Below are 21,950 nucleotides of genomic sequence, written 5' to 3' on the forward strand. Positions count from 1 at the left end.
TGCTGACCCATACACGTGTGCAACTTTCTCGGGGTTCCCATTGCATGGGCCCCGTATGTAAGTTTTGTTTTTATGTTATTTTTAAGCTGTTTTTACTATAAAAACCTCTATATTAAACGGTTTACACTTAGAGTTGCCGTTTGTTCGTTTTTTATGATGTTTACTGATATCCATTCGTGAGATGAATCATTGCTGAATTGGTGGATCCTGGACAGACTGTTGCTTCCTGATGTCCTACCAAATCATTGATACAACCTTATAATGTGGGTTGTCACCAGCTGGTAAGCCTCTTTCCTTTTTGTGGGTATCCATGATTGCAGAGCTGTGCCGTAACCCCCATACTTATTGTGGTGGAGATTTACCTGCTCTTATTCTTTGTTGAAGACTCGTCTTTTGTTTTTGGACTCTGCGCTGATCATATATAATTTACCAGCATAAGACCTAGCCCATAGAACCATATCAATCCATGCCATGGACTGAGGAGGAACAGAAGGTCTGCATGTTACAATACAATACAATAACATTTCTATAGCGCTTTTCTCCCATAGGACTCAAAGCGCTTAGGCTCTCTCAGATTCAGTAATTGGTAGTAGGATGAAGTATTCACACAACAAAAGTTATAATTCTGCAAATGCCAAACTGAACAGGTGGGTTTTCAGTCTGGATTTACACACGGCCAGGGATGGAGCTGTCCTGATCTGTTGAGGTAGGGAGTTCCAAAACGTAGGGGCAGCATGACAGAAGGCTCTGGGACCAAAAGTTTCCAAGTGGACTCTGGGTATGACTAGATTATTAGAGCCTGTGGATCTGAGAATGCGGGGATTGCTACGCAGCTGCAACATATCTTTCATGTATCCAGGGCCCAGATTATTCAGGGATTTAAATGTCAGTAGGCCGATCTTGAATAGGACCCTCCATTCTATAGGTAGCCAGTGAAGGGAGTGCAGGACTGGCGTTATGTGGCAGTGACGGGGTTGGTTGGTTAGCAGTCTGGCAGCAGTATTCTGTATCAGCTGTAGGCGGTACAAGACATTTTTTGGAAGGCCAGTGTAGAGAGCATTACAGTAGTCCAGTCGGGATGTGATGAAGGCATGGACTAAGGTTGGCAGATCTTCTGGGGGGATGAGGTGCTTGATTTTTGCAATGTTCTTCAGGTGAAAATAGGATGATTTCACCACAGCAGAGATTTGAGTTCTGAAGTTTAAATTCCCATCAATTAGAACTCCCAGGCTACGCACATGATCAGAGCTGTGTAGATCCGTGCCTCCTATTCCCAGTGATGAAGACTGCAAGTTAAGTTGTTTTGTTATCATGCTCTGCCCTCCAATCAGAAGGACTTCAGTTTTGTCTGCATTTAGTTTCAGCCAGTTGTCATTCATCCATTGCTGTAGTTCACGTAAGCAGGCGTTTATAGTTAGAGTTGGGTCAGTCACACCAGGCTTGAAGGAAAGAAATAGTTGGGTGTCGTCTGCATAGCAGTGGTATGTCAGGCCATGTTTTTGGATTAGTTTTCCAAGCGGTAACATGTAAATTGTGAAAAGCAGGGGAGAGAGGATTGAGCCCTGGGGCACCCCATACTTAAGTGATACAGGGGTGGACAGGAAGGGCCCCATAGACACTTTGTGGGTTCTGCCACTCAAGAAGGATTGGAACCACTGAAGAACTATGCCATCAATGCCGCAGTATTCCTGTAGCCTGTTTATCAAGATGTCATGGTCAACTGTATCAAAGGCTGCAGAAAGGGCTAGCAGTATGAGGATCGAGCACTCTCCTCTGTCTCTTGCCATGAGCAGGTGGTTGCATATTTGGATGAGGGCAGTTTCAGTGCTGTTGTGTTTCCTGAAGCCAGACTGGAATGGGTCATAACTGTTGTTTTGTAGGATTTTGGCTTCTAGCTGGAGGTAAACCGCTTTTTCAATTAGCTTGCCCAGAAAGGGGAGGTTAGAGACAGGTCTGTAGCTGGTCATTGCATCTGGGTCCAGGGAGGGTTTTTTGAGGAGAGGCCTGATGATTGCTTCCTTCAGTAAAGCAGGAAATATCCCTGATTGTAAGGAACAGTTAACAATTTTGAGGAATACCGGTACGAACAGGTCAGGGCAGTTCAACATGAACTGTGTTGGGCCAGGATTCAGGTCACAGGTAGTTAGGCGGAGGTGAAGGAGGATGCTTGATGTGACTTCTTCATCAATTTCTTTGAAGTTTGACCAATGTGTTATGTTGTCTCTGCTAATGGTCTTCGGCGCTATATTAGGCTCAGATGCTGTAAGTTGGATGGTGGACCTTATAGCGGAGACTTTGTCTGTGAAGAAATGGGCAAATTGGTCACAGAGGTCCTTTGAAGACTCGATATTAAGTTTTTGACATGCCGGGTTGCAGAGTTTTTCCACTGTGCGGAACAGTTGGGCTGGTTTGTTAACTGCATTTGCAATCTCTTGTGATAGAAAGGATGATTTTTTTCCCGTGATTACCTTGGGTTGATGTCGCTCCGTAAAATATATGAGCTATAGGCTGTCTATACAACAGCGGTTCTGGATGTACAGCCTGGCTTCAGAGGCAGAGAGAGATAATTTGCATATTCAGTAGTGATGCACTGTGGGAAAACACAGTTGCTCACTTAAAGCTGAATTATCACAAATACCATTTGTTTTAAAGGGAGGATTTCCTCCATCCCCATCCGCTCGGATCGCTCCCACGTTGCCGTCCTCTGCTGGCTGCAGCTTCGGGAACCGGGTCCCGTCACTGTCGTCAGTCGCGGCCAGCTACGCAGGAGAAGTGCGCCCTCTACGTATCTCTCCAGCGGCTGCCAGGGAGATACGCAAACAGCGTACTTCTCCTACGCTAGACTGGCTCCGACTGACGGAAGGGCGGGGACTCGGTTCCTGAAGCTACGGGCAGCGGAGGACGGCGGCGTGAGTGAGATCCGAGCGAATGGGGATGGAGGAAGCCCCAGGTATGTATCTTTTTAATATGTAAGCTCTGGTACACTTTAAAGGGACACTTAAGTAAAAAAAAATGAGTTTTACTCACCTGGGGCTTCCAATAGCCCCCTGCAGCTGTCCGGTGCCCTCGCCGTCTCCCTCCAATCCTCCTGGCCCCGCCGGCAGCCACTTCCTGTTTCGGTGACAGGAGCTGACAGGCTGGGGACGCGAGTGATTCTTCGCGTTCCTGGACACAATAGCGCCATCTATGCTGCTATAGCATATATCATATACCATATAGCAGCATAGAGGGTGCTAATGTGTCTTGGAACGCGAAGAATCACTCGCGTCCCCAGCCTGTCAGCTCCTGTTACCGAAACAGGAAGTGGCTGCCGGCGGGGCCAGGGGGATCGGAGGGAGACGGCGAGGGCAGCGGAGAGCTTCAGGGGGCTATTGGAAGCTCTAGTTGAGTAAAACTATTTTTTTTTGTTTGACTTAAGTGTCCCTTTAAGAAGGCAAATTACACTGATCATTATACATCAGAGATAGCTTACACAGCACACAATTAAAAAATAACCACTGCTTCTCAGCATATAAGCAATCCAAAAAAATGAAAGTTGATACACTTTCCACACATATCCCCCTATAAGATGGCTGCTATGCTATTCTTTCTATAAAGTAAATAAAACAAAACCAGCAAGCATGAATAACCAAGCAGTGTACTTTTTTTTTTACAAATCACACAGATTTAATCTCCTCACAGATTTACAAGGCAGCATGTTTAAAGTTTTTTGCACAAAACTATAAAAAATTTACACACAAAATACGACTGAAAAATTATTTCGGCGCATATTTGGTCCCTGATTTTTCAGCTATGGGCGGATGCTGGCGAGCTTAGATTTGTTGCAGATTTAGCACAATTCTCCGCTAGCTTTGCCCATTTTGTGAAATAAATGAAAACTACCTCACTTTGGCTGCTATAAGTAGGCGGAGTCGGGAACTCTGGCCGGGAGAGATCACCACTTAATTCATGTGATACATTGGAAGAAAGTGCAGATTGGCACATGCAATTCTCCTTTGTTAAAACACAGCTTTATTGTGTCCGGCTGTACATCGTTAAAAAACAGGATAAATTCCTAGTATTGATAAGAAAGTTCCTACCCAGTCCAGTATCCGGTGGGGTGAAGTGGGAGCGGTGGCTTGCCTGACGCACGTTTCGCTCGTAAGAGCGTCTTCTGAGGTGTGCGCAGAGCCTCAGAAGACGCTCTTACGAGCGAAACGTGCGTCAGGCAAGCCACCGCTCCCACTTCACCCCACCGGATACTGGACTGGGTAGGAACTTTCTTATCAATACTAGGAATTTATCCTGTTTTTTAACGATGTACAGCCGGACACAATAAAGCTGTGTTTTAACAAAGGAGAATTGCATGTGCCAATCTGCACTTTCTTCCAATGTGACATATATATTCTGTATCTTTTGCGGATTAGAGCACGCTATCCTTGACTATCGCAGACCCAGCCAGTGTTACAGCATTCCATTCGATGATACCTATTGAATTTCTGTTATTGCAGTGCCTGTTGTTTTCTTTATCTGTGTCTACATTTAATTCATGTGATGTTGGCCAATGACTCAGCCATCCACCATCTACCATAACTTAAAGAGAACCAGAGACGAAGCACACTCATGTATTTTACCATATATATCAATGGGAACATGACAGTAAACACCTACCCTGCTCTCTGTTTTATTCTTCTCTGTTAAATCTGCCTGTTATCAACCCTGATAAGAATCCCGACTGAGCATTCAGTCTGGCTTTGCTTGGAATGATTATAGCTGAGTCAGTCTTCTGTGAGGTCTTTTCAAGCCCAAGTCTGCCCCCTTGTGGCTCTGCCTTGCTGCTACGAAGATAAATAGCAGGAAATCAAAGCCACAAGGGGGCAGACTTGGGCTTGAAAAGACATCACACAAGACAGACTCAGCTATAATCATTCCAGGCAAAGCTAGACTGAATGCTCAGTCGGGGATTCTTATCAAGGCTGATAACAGGCAGATTTAGCAGAGAAGAATGAAACAGAGAGCAGGGTAGGTGTTTACTGTCATGTTCCCATTGATATATATGGCAAAATACACGTGGGTGCTTCAACTCTGGTTCACTTTAAAGGAGAACTTTGTGAAGCGTCATTTATTAGGGCCCTGAATAGGAATATGTAATGTATTTTAAATAGTTTGATCCTTCCAAATTCTAAAAGAGGCACTGTAGAGAAATATAGAAAATGCAGTAAATTATTCAGGAGTCCAGGTAGATTTTGCACTGGCTTCAGAACTCTCAGTAAACTTACATTTCGCAGAGCTGCACCTGACAGGACTAATAATGTCACCACGAGTGAAACATTTCTGAATGCAAATAAGGGTAGGGAGAGATTTTACAATAGGCAAACACTGATTAAATCATTTATAAATGATTCTTGTAAGCGACATTTGTATTCATTGTGTTATTGTCACCACACATCCTCTTTAAATTCAAAGTGCTGTAACTCATATAACTCAGGATTTACTTGTGACACCCCCAGAGTTCTCCTTTAAATAAATGGTCAATGAGATGCTAATAATTACGAGTTGATGCAAATTGTATGCAGCTTGGTAATAAACCAATTAAATACAGCGGGTCGATTTCCAAGCTGCATAACTTTGAATACAATTTTCATAATATTGATATCAACTCAAGGCTATTTGCCTTTAAAGGGAACCAGAGACGAAGCACCCTTGTGTATTTTACCATATATATCAGTGGGAACATTAGAGAAAACACTTACCCTGCTCTCTGTTTCATCCTCACTGCTAAAAGTGTCTGTTACCAGCTGTGATAAGAATCCCTGACTGAGCATTCAGTCTGGCTTTGCAGGGAATAATTATAGCTGAGTCATTATAGCAGAGCCACAAGGGGGCAGGCTTGGGCTTGAAAAGACACCAGAGAAGACAGACTCATCTATAATCTTTCCGTAGCAAAGCTAGACTGAGTGCTCAGTCGGGGATTCTTAATAGAGGTGATAACAGTCAGATTAAACAGAGAACAATGAAACAAAGAGCAGATTAGGTGTTTACTGTCATGTTCCCACTGATTTATAAGGTAAAATACAAGAGGGTGCTTTATCTCTGGTTCTCTTTAAAGAGAACCTGAACTGAAAATGAAAAGTCAAAATAAACATAAACACATCATACTTACCTCCCCTGTAGTCTACTCCTCAATCTCTTTCTCCTCTCCTGTGTCCTGTTTGTACACTGTGATTAATGGAATTCTCTGTCCTCCATTTTGAAAATGGCCATTACCCCATAACAGCTTCCTGGTCAGCACACTGTTAAACTGTAACATCGTCCACTTGAGCCATAGGGAAACATGGACATTACCTTACACATTCAGTTGTAACTGACAGCAACTGATATATAACTGACAGCAACTGGTATATTTAAGTTCTGACAAAATATTGTCAGAATTGGAAGGGATCACAGTAAGAAGAAAATGGTGAGCTTCTGAGAGGAACTGACGGTGAGGTAAGTATGTAATATTCATTTGCAGCTACGTCATGTGTTTATTTTAAATCATTTTACTCAGTTCAGGTTCCCTTTAAGGAAGTTTGCAGTCACCCTAGCGCCCCCTACAGGGTGGGCAGCAGGAGGGCAGTGAATATGAGGTTGCCTCCGTTACACAACAAGGACAGCAGGTTGCACAGAGACGAGATGCCGTGGTAGCGCAGGAAGCTTTTCCGCAAGGCCTGGTATTTCGGATCCTTCTCCTTGAGACGCTTGTAGCCTTCAGCATCAGCGCTGAGCCCCACCCCCTTTCCCAGGCCGTGCTCCCGCTCAATGCTGTACATCTTATGCATGATGCTGGTGGTGGCGGGCGAGAGCCAGCGGGCGTTCAGAGCAGACGTGATGAGCGATGTGAAGAAGAGAGCGATCTGTTGGGGGGAAATAAAAAATAAGCGTAAGACAAGGAATCAGTGTTGCCAACTCATCCCTTTAAATACGGACACTTATGAATTATACATGTTTGTGGCTAGTTAGAGGCAGTTTAGGCACTGATTATGTGTGAGAAGCCCCAGAACCTGTATAACTTAAATGTGTAAGTATTTAAAGGGATGAGTTGGCAACCCTACAAGGAATCTCAGAAGACCAGGAATGGTGAGACACAATAGAAGTAAGAGGAATTGCTGTGACATGAAAATCCATCTTTAGATATGCATGTTTATTTAGATACAGGGCTGGATCTACCAATAGGCATGGTAAGCAGGTATACAGGGTATACAGGGCTGGATCTGCCAATAGGCACAGTAGGCAGGTATACAGGACGTAATCTTCCAATAGACGCAGTAGGCAGGTTTACAGGGCTGGATCTGCCATCAGGCACAGTAGGCAGGTATACAGGGCTGAATCTACCAATAGACGCACTAGGCAGGTAAACAGGGCTGGATTAGGCTAGGATAGAGGGCTTGCTCTGCCAATAGGCACAGAAGGCAGAAATACACGGCTGGATCTGCCAATAGGCACAGTAGGCAGGTATACAGGGCTGGCTCTGCCAATAGGCACAGTAGGCTAGGATAGAGGGCTGGCTCTGCCAATAGGCACAGTAGGCAGAGATACAGGGCTGGATCTGCCAATAGGCACAGTAGGCAGAGATACATCGCTGGATCTGCCAATAGGCACAGAAGGCAACGAATACAGGGCTGGAGCTACAAATACACGCAATAAGCAGGTGTCTAGAGGAAACTGAATAAGGTCAGCCCCGCCTTCTTCTACTCCTTTGTTGCTATCTGCCTGCTCATCTCACATTTCAGTTTAGAGATGTAGCAAGGAAGCACACTGAGCTGTGCACAAAGACTCAGTGCTACTGCAGCATAAGTAATGGCTTACTGTATGTATTACAGTACACTTTCCTCTTCTTTTTAGTTAATTTATTCCAGCTTAAGATTTTGTTGTGTTTATAAGGCCAAAGAAGGCATGACTAAGGCTACTTTCCCACCAAGACGTTGCGTTTTAGGGGACGTTATGGTCATGGGCGCCGCGCCGAAAGTCTGGGGTGGTGTATGTGCGCCCAAAAACGGGGCTACGTCATTACGCGCGCCGCGCCGAAAAATGGGTGTGGTCATGAACCAGAATGTGGGTGTGGTCGTGGGTGGAGACAAGTTTACATGAACTAAGCAATAGTGGGACTATAGATTAGGACAGTGGTGGCGAACCTTTTGGAGGTCGAGTGTCCAAACTGCAAAGTCACTTTACTATCACAAAGTGCCAACAGCAATTTAAACTAAATACAAACGTTTTAACTCATACATGAACATTATGGAAAATCCAAGTTGAAAATAAACTGTGAAGATAAACAATTTCATCCATCGTACTCCTGAAAAATGTATTCATTTTTTTAGAACTCCCAGTTTCATTTTCTGTTTTAAAAAGCGGAAAAAGTAGGTTTAATGCTATTGTCTCATATGATGATGATTCAGCTTTTTCCATAGTCTCGCAGTTAGCAATCATGTGACCTCCAACAAGACAAATTCAGCAATCATGAGGCCCCCAACAAATCATGAGGCCTCAACAAGACAAAGTCAGTAACCATGAGGCCCCCAACAAGACAAATTCAGCAGTCATGAGGCACATAAATAGACAGCATTTCACATAAATAGGCAGAATGCCCCCTTAATATGGTAGACACCTCTCACCTGGCAGCAGTTCCCCAAAATATTATTATTATTATTATTTAGTATTTATATAGCGCCGACATATTACGCAGCGCTGTACAGTGTATGTATATATATTGTCTTGTCACTAACTGTCCCTCAAAGGAGCTCACAATCTAACCCCTACCATTGCCATATGTCTATATTACGTAGTGTAAGTACTGTAGTCTAGGGCCAATTTTAGAGGGAGCCAATTAACTTATCTGTATGTTTTTGGAATGTGGGAGGAAACCGGAGTGCCCGGAGGAAACCCACGCAGACACGGAGAGAACATACAAACTCTTTGCAGATAGTGCCCTGGCTGGGATTTGAACCAGGGATCCAGCGCTACAAGGTGAGAGAGCTAACCACTACGCCACCGTGCTGCCCACTCAATCTGACAGCAGTGGTTCCCCAAAAATAGGTAGCCCCAGGTCTATAGGTGTCCCCAGAATAGGTGGCCAGGGGTATAGATGTCCCCAGAACTGGTAGCCAGGGGTAAAGATGTCCCCAGAACAGGTAGCCAGGGGTATATGTGCCCAGTATATGTAGGCAGGGGTATATGTGCCCAGTATATGTAGCCAGAGGTATATGTGCCCAGTATATGTAGGCAGGGGTATATGTGCCCAGTATATGTAGGCAGGGGTATATATGCCCAGTATATGTAGGCAGGGGTATATGTGCCCAGTATATGTAGGCAGGGGTATATGTGCCCAGTATATGTAGGCAGGGGTATATGTGCCCAGTATATGTAGCCAGGGGTATATGTGCCCAGTATATGTAGCCAGGGGTATATGTAGCCAGGGGTATATGTGCCCAGTATATGTAGCCAGGGGTATATGTGCCCAGTATATGTAGGCAGGGGTATATGTGCCCAGTATATGTAGGCAGGGGTATATGTGCCCAGTATATGTAGGCAGGTGTATATGTCCCAGTATATGTAGCCAGGGGTATATGTGCCCAGTATATGTAGTCAGGGGTATATGTGCCCAGTATATGTAGGCAGTGGTATATGTGCCCAGTATATGTAGGCAGGGGTATATGTGCCCAGTATATGTAGGCAGGGGTATATGTGCCCAGTATATGTAGGCAGGGGTATATGTGCCCAGTATATGTAGGCAGTGGTATATGTGCCCAGTATATGTAGTCAGGGGTATATGTGCCCAGTATATGTAGGCAGGGGTATATGTGCCCAGTATATGTAGTCAGGGGTATATGTGCCCAGTATATGTAGGCAGCGGTATATGTGCCCAGTATATGTAGTCAGGGGTATATGTGCCCAGTATATGTAGGCAGCGGTATATGTGCCCAGTATATGTAGGCAGAGGTATATGTGCCCAGTATATGTAGGCAGAGGTATATGTGCCCAGTATATGTAGGCAGCGGTATATGTGCCCAGTATATGTAGGCAGGGGTATATGTCCCCAGAATAAGTAGCCAGGTGTGCCCTAGCAGGAGGGGAGCAGCAGAGAGAAGAGAGAGAGCTATGGGCACAGTGGGGAAGGGGGGTCATCTCCCCCCCTTCCCTCACCTTAGGGGGCTCTCTCTCCCTCGCTCGCTCTCCCCTCCGGAACGAAGTGTGCAGCGGCTGGGCAGTGGGCGGAACTTACCTCGTCTCGTCGCACGCGCCGGATGGATTAGCCGCTACTCTGGTCTGGTCCAGACCAGAGTGCGGCACCGGAACTTCCGGCGCAGGAGCGAGATGAGGTAAGTTCCGCTCGCTGCCCAGGCACTGCACACTTCGTTCTGGAGCGAGGGAGAGAGAGCCTCCTAAGGTGAGGGAAGGGGGGGAGACGTCCGCCCTTCCCCACTGTGCCCATAGCTCTCTCTCTTCTCTGCGCTGCTCCCCTCCTGCTGGCTGCACTGGCACGCGGCCAGGGGGGGGGCAGCGGGCGGCCAGGGTTGGGCAGATGCCCGGTTTTGCCATATGTGCGGACGCCCATGGTTATGGTCGCATAACGTGCCCCTAACGCAATGCATGGTGGTGTTGAAGTTGGACTTCAGATTGAGCTGCGTTATGCAGCTCTCAAAGCAGCCACTCCAGGTTAGTGATAGGAAGTCCGGATCTTTTTAAGGATTTGGATCATTTGAACCGGATCATTGAAAAGATCCGGATCTTTGAACCAAATCGTCTGAATCATTTTGCTAGGGAAGCAGACTGGGTGAAATGACTAGCAGGACAGGACTTTCCCTGCACTGTACATTCTGTGTTCCTGTTTCTTCCAGACAGACATCCACTGTGAACCGAATCTTTCATTGTGATGATCCGGATGATTAGACTCACAAAAAAGATCCGGATCAAATGAACGATTCGTTCATGATCCGGACAACACTACAGTCCCACCACAGTCACCACAGTGCAGTGAATATTAATTAGCCATGTGGCTCGCCGCGGAGGAGGAGGGGAGACCTCCTCCTCCAACATTACTGAACATGTGCAAACAGTCTAACTTGGCTTAGCCCAGTATAACTACAGCATGCAGCACTTTGTTTAACCACTTGCCGACCGCCCACAGCCCATGGGCGGCGGCAAAGTGGATGCCTTAAGGACCGCAATACGCCTGACGGCGGCGGGTCCTTAAGGCGTGTCCGGGGAGCGATCGCGTCATCTATGACGCGCGCTCCCCGCGGCGAAAGGTCCCGCCCACCTTGCCCGATACCCCGCCGGCCAATTAGCAGCGCCGGCGGGGTTTAAAATTACGATCTGGGCCAATGAAATAGTATAATACACTTTGTTTACATGACAAACTGTATGATACTGGCTGCCTCCTCCTCCTCTGCACTCTTCGTCGCACGGATCTCGGAGGAGGAGGCAGCCCTGTGCGGGAGCAGCAGAAAACAGTTTGTGAACCCACAGATCCCCCCGATCGCCCACCCCAGCCCTCAGGACCCCCCCTGACCACCCCAGCACAGCAATAGTTGCACCCAAGCACCCCCCAATAAAGCCATCAATCACCCCCTGCCACTATCTGCCGACGCTATCATTTAGGTTAGGTCCCTAACTGCCCCCTAGGGTCCCTTGATCACCCCCCCTACCCTCAGATCCCCCCAGACCCCCCCCCCCCAGACCCCCAGCCCTGTATACTGTATACTACTGTATACATCTGCCTCACCCACTGACCACCTGTCTATCACCTGTCTGTCACTTGTCTATCACCCCTTGTCACCACCACCCATCAGAGCAGACCCTAAACTGTCCCTTGGGGGCACCTGATCACCCACCCAGACCCCCAGATTGTCCTCAGACCCCCCCCCCCTGATAACCTCCCCAGTGCATTGTTTACATCTATTCTCCCCTGTAATCACTCACTGACCTCCCATCGGTCACCCCCTGTGTCTGCCACCCATCAGATCAGGACCCAATCTGCCCCGTGCGGGCACCTAATCAACTCCCCTCACCCTCAGATCGCCCTCAGACCCCCCCCCCCCCCCCCCAATCACCTTCCCAGTGCATTGTATTTGATTGTGCTGTCATTGTATTTCATTGTGCTGTCATTGTATTTCATTGTCCCGTGATTGTATTTGATTGTCCCGTGATTGGCCTGTGATTGTCCCGTGATTGGCCTGTGATTGTCCCGTGATTGGCCTGTGATTGTCCCGTGATTGGCCTGTGATTGGCCCGTGATTGGCCCGTGATTGTCCCGTGATTGGCCTGTGATTGTCCCGTGATTGGCCTGTGATTGTCCCGTGATTGGCCTGTGATTGGCCTGTGATTGGCCTGTGATTGTCCCGTGATTGGCCTGTGATTGGCCTGTGATTGGCCTGTGATTGTCCCGTGATTGGCCTGTGATTGTCCCGTGATTGGCTGTGATTGGCTTTGATTGTCCCGTGATTGGCTGTGATTGCCCTGTGATTGCCCTGTGATTGGCCTGTGATTGTCCCGTGATTGTCCCGTGATTGTCCCGTGATCACAGCTTTCTACCGCTCAAATACTCCCTTTCGCTAAGTAGGTGCTCTTTTTTCTGGGTAGTCTCAGAGGAATACCCCCTAAATTTAGCAGTCCACCATGGCAAGAAAGGGGTATTCCGATGATGAGGTTCTCAGGTACATGGCCCAGTCGGATGAGGACGATTGGGACGAACCATTCGACGAATCATCTGGGTCAGAGTTTGTACCTGAATTGAGCAGTGGCTCACTGACCGATAGTGATGACGAGGTTGAGGTCCCGGCTAGAGCCAGCCGTACCACACCCCATGTCGTTGGACCGCAGGTGGCGCAGGATCAGCCTCAAGGGCAGCAGAGTGGTGCTCGTGCTGGTCTGAGATTTCATGGTGGGGCAGGCAGCACAGCATCTCCTGGACCTAGAACCAGTACTTCCGTACACCCTGGTGAAGTGGCGAGCACCAGCGTGGAAGTTGAAACTGGTTCGGTGGCACGTGTAGTAACACCCCAGTCGCAGCCATCAAGTAGACGGGCCCGTACTACCCCTAGTTTACCAGAGGTGCTGGCAAATCCAAATTGGCAATCCCCTGATACCGCCGCACCCGTACTGCCCCCTTTCACCGCCCAGTCTGGAGTCCAGGTGATGACAGATAATCTAGGATCGCCCCTAGACTTTTTTTATCTGTTCATCACCCAGGATCTCTTAGACCTAGTCGTGGCAGAGACCAACCGTAAAGCCACACAATTTCTAACCGCCAATCCGAATGTCTTCCTTGCCCAGCCATTTCGGTGGAAACCAGTCCAAGTTTCCGAACTTAAAATTTTTTTGAGCCTTCTCTTAAACATGGGTCAAATCAAACAAAATGTGTTGCGGTCTTATTGGTCTACAGACCCATCACAACATGTTCCCTTGTACTCTGCTGCCATGTCCAGGACACTATTTGAGAACATCCTGCGCTTCCTGCACTTCAATGATGATGAAACCTGTCATGAAAGTGACCACCCTGCTTTTGACCGGCTCCACAAAATGCGGCCCCTCATAGACCACCTGTCATCAAAATTTGCAGATGCTTATACCCCTGAACAGCAAATCTGCGTAGATGAGTCCCTCATACGTTTTACCGGGCGCCTTGGCATCAAACAGTACATCCCAAGCAAGCGCGCCCGGTATGGGGTGAAACTGTATAAGCTCTGTGAAAGGGCCACAGGCTATACATCTTATTTTAGGGTCTATGAGGGAAAAGACTCCAAATTGGAGCCGGTCGGATGCCCTGACTACCTGGGGAGCAGTGGAAAGGTTGTGTGGGACTTGGCGTCACCCTTGTTCCAGAAGGGGTACCATCTTTATGTGGACAATTACTACTCAAGTGTGGCCCTCTATCAGCACTTAAAGTTAGAAGGAATCCGATGCTGTGGCACCGTGCGGCATAGTCGCCGGGGCTTCCCCCAACGGCTCATTACCACCAAACTTCAACGGGGGCAGAGGGCCGCATTGAGTGCTGACGACCTGCTCGCGGTGAAATGGAAGGACAAGAGGGACGTTTACTTTCTGTCCACCATTCACGCAGACACGACAGTCCATATTCAACGGCGAACTGAGGTCATTGAAAAACCCCTTGTCGTCCACGAGTATAATACCAACATGGGAGGGGTGGACTTCAATGACCAGAGGTTAGCGCCCTATTTACTATCCTGCAAAACAAGGCGCTGGTATAAAAAAGTGTCCTTTTATTTAATTCAATTGGCAGTTTACAACAGCTTTGTTCTCTACAGTAAGGCTGGGAGAACTGGATCGTTTCTACAATTTCAGAGACAGATCACTATGGAACTCCTGTATCCAGGAGGTGCCCGGGCCCAACCCCAAGATGCAACTAGCAGGCTGCATGGAAGGCATTACGCCTATCCGATTCCAAGTACCCCAGGTCACCGAATCCGAAGAAAACGCTGTCGTGTCTGCAGCAGGGCTGGAACAAGGCGTGACACCACTGTTTATTGTCCCCGCTGCCCTGACCAGCCTGGACTATGCCTAGGGGAGTGTTTTGAGAGGTACCATGAGCAGATACACTATTAGAGAGTAGGGAACTACAGACACAGCGGTAGGCACACAAGGGTCTCTCAGTGCTATTTCACACTGCTGTGATGCGTTAGGGCAAAATGCCTAGCGAAAGTCACACTTTGCGGTCCCCCCCTACGCCGGAAGTGCTTGACTTAACACTAGTGCATGCCTACGTTACTGCGTGGCTTCTGTGGCAATTTCGATCGGCCCGGAAGTCATGTTAGTCTATGGCGACGCAGTTCATTACTAGGCCGAATGCTACTCTTGTGGTATTCCCTGAAGGTCTGTTTTGGACGATACGGTGCGGCGGGCTCGACCCACCGGATATGTCAATATGCAGTGTGAAACCAAACATCTGGTTTTGAGAGAGCGTAATACACAGGGCTGCCAGAAACCTCTCCTTTCACTTGGGACAAAATGCGTAATGTACTTCGCCACAACTCTGTGCGATTTGCACTTCGCACATTGTCCCATGGGGGAGGAGAGGTTTGTCCTCGGGAGGTAAGTTAAAAAAAACAAAAAAAAACAAAAAACAGGTAAGCAAAGAAGCTAATGTTTAGTTTGCAATGTTAAGGTTTTTATTAAAAAAAGTTCAGTTTATTAATGTTAATGAAGTAATTGCTTTGCTGCTTGCCTGTTTTTTGTTTTTTGTTTGTATTTTTTTTCCTTTTTCCATCCAATAACCTTCCAGGTGGACCGAGCGAACGACTAACCAGCTGCAGCACTGATGGTGCATCCTGACAGAACATTGCGCGTCTGTCAGCTTACACATAAGTCGGTGCATGCAGCGCTGCAGGACGAGATTTCTCCTCCGCAGTCAAAAAGATACATTTGCCAAGGCATATGGGCCGAAGAGTGGTGTTGGGGATTCATATGCTTTGGCAAACACTTTGTATCAAAAAAGAACTCTGGCAATGATTTGTTCATCCACATCGATCGGTGTGAATGGATAAATCAGGTTTGCCAGGGCATACGAGCTGGTGGGTTCGGATTTTTGGGGCGGCAGCTCCTATGTCCTGGCAGACGCCTTCTCCTCCTTTTTGTATTGTTTTGTCTTTTTTCTTCTCTCTTTTTTCTATCCAGACCGACCAATCAGCTGCAGCACTGATGGTGCATCCTGACAGAACAATGCGCGTCTGTCAGCTTACACATAAGTCGGTGCATGCAGCGCTGCAGGACGAGATTTCTCCTCCGCAGTCAAAAAGATACGTTTGCCGAGGCATATGGGCCGAGGAGTGGTGTTGGGGATTCATATGCTTTGGCAAACACTTTGTATCAAAAAAGAACTCTGGCAATGATTTGTTCATCCACATCGATCGGTGTGAATGGATAAATCAGGTTTGCCAGGGCATACGAGCTGGTGGGTTTGGATTTTTGGGGCGGCAGCTCCTATGTCCTGGCAGACGCCTTCCTCTTTTTTTTTTTTTTTTTTTTCTCCAAAATTTTTTGGCAGATATTTTTTCATCCACATTGATTGATTGTTTGACGTTCATTTTTCCTTTCAGCCCACAGTGCATTACCCTTATGCCCAATATAAGGAGTATAGCAGAAACTCCTAATACTGGCCATACATGTAATGATTGCAGAGACCCTAAAATGCCAGGACAGACCCCACGAATGATGCCATTTTGGAAAGAGGACACCCAAAAGTATTCCGTGAGGTGCATGGTGAGTTCATAGAATGTTTTATTTTTTGTCACAAGTTAGCAGAAATTGTGGTTTTGTGGTTTTTTTTTTGTTTTTTCACAAAATGTCATTTTCCGCTAACTTGTGACAAAAAATAACATTTTCTATGAACTCACCATGGCCCTCATGGAATACCTTAGCGTGTATTCTTTCCAAAATGGGGTCATTTGTGGGGTTTGTTAACTGTCCTGGCAAGTGGGCGGGGTGCTAAATTTTGAGCACCCCTGTAAAGCCTAAAGGTACTCATTGGACTCTGGGCCCCTTAGCGCAGTTAGGGTGCAAAAAAGTGCCACACATGTGGTATCGCCGTACTCGGGAGAAGTAGTACAATGTGTTTTGGGGTGTATTTTTACACATACCCATGCTGGGTGGTAGAAATACCTCTGTAAATGACAATCTTTTGATTTTTTTACACACAATTGTCCATTTACAGAGTTATTTCTCCCACCCAGCATGGGTATGTGTAAAAATACACCCCAAAACACATTGTACTACTTCTCCCGAGTACGGCGATACCACATGTGTGGCACTTTTTTGCACCCTAACTGCGCTAAAGGGCCCAAAGTCCAATGAGTACCTTTAGGATTTCACAGGTCATTTTGCGGAATTTGATTTCCAGACTACTCCTCACGGTTTAGGGCCCCTAAAATGCCAGGGCAGTATAGGAACCCCACAAATGACCCCATTTTAGAAAGAAGACACCCCAAGGTATTCCGTTAGGAGTATGGTGAGTTCATAGAAGATTTTATTTTTTGTCAAAAGTTAGCGGAAAATTGATTTTTATTGTTTTTTTCACAAAGTGTCATTTTCCACTAACTTGTGACAAAAAATAAAATCTTCTATGAACTCACCATACTCCTAACGGAATACCTTGGGGTGTCTTCTTTCTAAAATGGGGTCATTTGTGGGGTTCCTATACTGCCCTGGCATTTTAGGGGCCCTAAACCGTGAGGAGTAGTCTGGAAATCAAATTCCGCAAAATGACCTGTGAAATCCTAAAGGTACTCATTGGACTTTGGGCCCTTTAGCGCAGTTAGGGTGCAAAAAAGTGCCAACATGTGGTATTGCCGTACTCGGGAGAAGTAGTAAAATGTGTTTTGGGGTGTATTTTTACACATACCCATGCTGGGTGGGAGAAATAACTCTGTAAATGGACAATTGTGTGTAAAAAAAATCAAAAGATTGTCATTTACAGAGGTATTTCTCCCACCCAGCATGGGTATGTGTAAAAATACACCCCAAAACACATTGTACTACTTCTCCCGAGTACGGCGATACCACATGTGTGGCACTTTTTTGCACCCTAACTGCGCTAAAGGGCCCAAAGTCCAATGAGTACCTTTAGGATTTCACAGGTCATTTTGCGGAATTTGATTTCCAGACTACTCCTCACGGTTTAGGGCCCCTAAAATGCCAGGGCAGTATAGGAACCCCACAAATGACCCCATTTTAGAAAGAAGACACCCCAAGGTATTCCGTTAGGAGTATGGTAAGTTCATAGAAGATTTTATTTTTTGTCAAAAATTAGCGGAAAATTGATTTTTATTGTTTTTTTCACAAAGTGTCATTTTCCACTAACTTGTGACAAAAAATAAAATCTTCTATGAACTCGCCATACACCTAACGGAATACCTTGGGGTGTCTTCTTTCTAAAATGGGGTCATTTGTGGGGTTCCTATACTGCCCTGGCATTTTAGGGGCCCTAAACCGTGAGGAGTAGTCTGGAAATCAAATTCCGCAAAATGACCTGTGAAATCCTAAAGGTACTCATTGGACTTTGGGCCCTTTAGCGCAGTTAGGGTGCAAAAAAGTGCCACACATGTGGTATCGCCGTACTCGGGAGAAGTAGTACAATGTGTTTTGTGGTGTATTTTTACACATACCCATGCTGGGTGGGAGAAATACCTCTGTAAATGACAATCTTTTGATTTTTTTACACACAATTGTCCATTTACAGAGTTATTTCTCCCACCCAGCATGGGTATGTGTAAAAATACACCCCAAAACACATTTTACTACTTCTCCCGAGTACGGCAATACCACATGTGTGGCACTTTGTTGCACCCTAACTGCGCTAAAGGGCCCAAAGTCCAATGAGTACCTTTAGGATTTCACAGGTCATTTTGCGGAATTTGATTTCCAGACTACTCCTCACGGTTTAGGGCCCCTAAAATGCCAGGGCAGTATAGGAACCCCACAAATGACCCCATTTTAGAAAGAAGACACCCCAAGGTATTCAGTTAGGTGTATGGTGAGTTCATAGAAGATTTTATTTTTTGTCACAAGTTAGTGGAAAATGACACTTTGTGAAAAAAACAATAAAAATCAATTTTCTGCTAATTTTTGACAAAAAATAAAATCTTCTATGAACTTACCATACTCCTAACGGAATACCTTGGGGTGTCTTCTTTCTAAAATGGGGTCATTTGTGGGGTTCCTATACTGCCCTGGCATTTTAGGGGCCCTAAACCGTGAGGAGTAGTCTGGAAATCAAATTCCGCAAAATGACCTGTGAAATCCTAAAGGTACTCATTGGACTTTGGGCCCTTTAGCGCAGTTAGGGTGCAAAAAAGTGCCACACATGTGGTATCGCCGTACTCGGGAGAAGTAGTACAATGTGTTTTGGGGTGTATTTTTACACATACCCATGCTGGGTGGGAGAAATAACTCTGTAAATGGACAATTGTGTGTAAAAAAATCAAAAGATTGTCATTTACAGAGGTATTTCTCCCACCCAGCATGGGTATGTGTAAAAATACACCCCAAAACACATTATAGTACTTCTACTGAGTATGGCAATACCACATGTGTGGCACTTTTTTGCACCCTAACTGCGCTAAGGGGTCCAAAGTCCAATGAGCACCTTTAGGCTTTACAGGGGTGCTTACAATTTAGCACCCCCCAAAATGTCAGGACAGTAAACACACCCCACAAATGACCCCATTTTGGAAAGTAGACACTTCAAGGTATTCAGAGAGGGGCATGGTGAGTCCGTGGCAGATTTCATTTTTTTTTTGTCGCAAGTTAGCAGAAATGGAAACTTTTTTTTTTTTTTGTCATTAAGTGTCATTTTCCGCTTACTTGTGACAAAAAATAATATCTTCTATGAACTCACTATGCCTCTCAGTGAATACTTTGGGATGTTTTCTTTCCAAAATGGGGTCATTTGGGGGGTATTTATATTATCCTGGAATTCTAGCCCCTCATGAAACATGACAGGGGGTCAGAAAAGTCATAGATGCTTGAAAATGGGAAAATTCACTTTTTGCACCATAGTTTGTAAACGCTATAACTTTTACCCAAACCAATAAATATACACTGAATGGGGTTTTTTTTTATCAAAAACATGTTTGTGCACATTTTTCGCGCTGCATGTATACAGAAATTTTACTTTATTTGAAAACTGTCAGCACAGAAAGTTAAAAAAATCATTTTTTTGCCAAAATTCATGTCTTTTTTGATGAATATAATAAAAAGTAAAAATCGCAGGAGCAATCAAATAGCACCAAAAGAAAGCTTTATTAGTGACAAGAAAAGGAGCCAAAATTCATTTAGGTGGTAGGTTGTATGAGCGAGCAATAAACCGTGAAAGCTGCAGTGGTCTGAATGGAAAAAAAGTGCCTGGTCCTTAAGGTTTAGAAAGACTGTGGTCCTCAAGTGGTTAACCAGTTCACCCCCAAGGGTTTTTATCCTAACGGACCAGAGCAATTTTCAGTTGTCAGCGCTCCTCCCTTTTATTCCCTAATAACTTTATTACTACTTATCACAAGAAAATGATCTATACCTCGTTTTTTTCGCCACCAATTAGGCTTTCTGTGGATAGTACATTTTGCTAAGAATTTTTTTATTCTAAATGCATTTTAATGAGAAAAACAGAAAAAAAAGAAAAAAAATCATTATTTCTCAGTGTTCAGCCTTTATAGTTTTAAAATTAAACATTCTCCTGTGGATAAAACAAACACGTTTTATTTTCCCAGTGGTCCCGATAATTAAACCGTTTAGATTATGTCCCTACCACAATGTATGGCGACAGTATATTATTTTGAAATATAAGTGGTTATTTTTCTGTTTGTTCTGGCCATAATTACAAGCCCCTATGTAATAAATTAAAATTAATTTTCCCCCATAAAATATAGAATAAAAAAAGCTGAGTCCCTAAGGCAACTATTTATTTATTTTTTTTAAGCTGATTTTTTTTTTACAAGTGTTTTTTTTGGGGGGGAGGGTTGGAAGTGTAATTTTATTAATGATGTGTATATACTTGAAAATGTATGTATTTTGTAGGTGTAATATACTTTTTGGCCACAAGATGGCGCTAGTGAACACTCAGAGGCCGTGTTCATTTTTTTTTTTTTTTTTTTTACACTTTATTAAACTGTTACATTTCCTGTTTATGTGAATGGACGTAGCCGCTGTTCGCGGTCACGTCCATTCACTCCAGGCACTGCGATTGGGTAGAGGACTGTTCGGTCCTCTTCCCCAATCACCCAGCACGGGATCCCGACGGTAATGGCGGCGGTAGCGGCGGACACACGGCGGTAGCAGCGGCGGGAATGCGCGACGTATTAAAACGTCATGTTGCTGTTAATAGCGGTAAGCATGACGTTTTAATACGTTAGGATGGCGGTAAATGGTTAAATGTGCTGCGTTCCAATGTAACGCAACGTGGGCACTGTGAACAGCACATTGATTTTACAGTGCTGTGAGTTAGGCTGCGTTACTCGCTGCTGTAATGTCCCACTGGGAAACCAGCCTTAGGGTGTGGGATCCATTCACCCTTAACGGACAACTGAAGTGAGAGCGATATGGAGGCAGCCATGTTTATTTCCTTTTAAACAATATCAGTTACCTGGCAGCCCTGGCTGCAGTAGTGTCTGAATCATACCAAAAAGAAGCATGTAGCTAATCAGATCTGACAATAATGTCAGAAACACCTGCGGTGAGGGCACAGGACAGCTGCCAAGGGCTGGAGGAAGCCTCAGGTAAGTAGATTTTTATTTTTTAACTACCTTAAATGTATCTTTTAAGGGCTGGTTCGCACTCGGCTGATTCTTCATCGCTTTGCTGATCGCCGGCGATCAGCAAAGCGCTGCTACAATGTATCTCAACGGATACATTCACACAGCAGTGATTTCGATCAATCGCAAACGTGTTTCGGGGCGATTGCTCTGTGATTTCCTTCTATCACAAGCGCAAATCGTGCAGAATCGCAAGATTTTGTTAAAACCGCAATCGCGGAGCCAAACGTGATCATGGGCTAGCGGCAGTCCAAGCGGCGAGTATGAACTTGCCCTAAATCAGTTGTCAGTTATAACTGAACAACCGGTGTGCAACCCAGGTACAAGGAATGCCCATGATTCCCCAAAATGCACTGCTGCAGAACAACCGATTAGTTACAACTTAGTTTTTCAGCGATCATTGAAATCCAGCTCAAAATGCATCTCAAAAATACTGTGCAAGATATGAGTTACATTACTTTTTAAAAGACAACTGTAGTGAGAGATGTATGGATGTTGCCATATTTATTTCCTTTTAACCACTTGAGGACCACAGTCTTTCTACCCCTTAAGGACCGGCCACTTTTTTTCCATTCAGACCACTGCAGCTTTCACGGTTTATTGCTCGCTCATACAACCTACCACCTAAATGAATTTTGGCTCCTTTTCTTGTCACTAATAAAGCTTTCTTTTGGTGCT

The 21,950-nt window shown here is 45.5% G+C and overlaps 1 protein-coding gene across 3 annotated transcripts in view; it reads right to left on the reverse strand.

The window, feature by feature from the left end:
* Nucleotides 1-6,477: 6,477 nt before the first annotated feature.
* TMEM205 (transmembrane protein 205) overlaps nt 6,478-21,950 on the reverse strand; it is a 73,535-nt gene continuing 58,062 nt past the window's right edge. For all 3 annotated transcript variants that reach the window (XM_068274245.1, XM_068274244.1, XM_068274243.1), the window contains exon 4: nt 6,478-6,875. In XM_068274245.1, coding sequence (XP_068130346.1) covers nt 6,573-6,875 — 303 coding nt within the window. In that variant the 3' untranslated portion in view covers nt 6,478-6,572. The remainder of the gene's footprint in view (nt 6,876-21,950) is intronic.

Source organism: Hyperolius riggenbachi, chromosome 3, assembly GCF_040937935.1.
Source record: "Hyperolius riggenbachi isolate aHypRig1 chromosome 3, aHypRig1.pri, whole genome shotgun sequence".
NCBI classification, from domain to species: Eukaryota; Metazoa; Chordata; class Amphibia; order Anura; family Hyperoliidae; genus Hyperolius; species Hyperolius riggenbachi.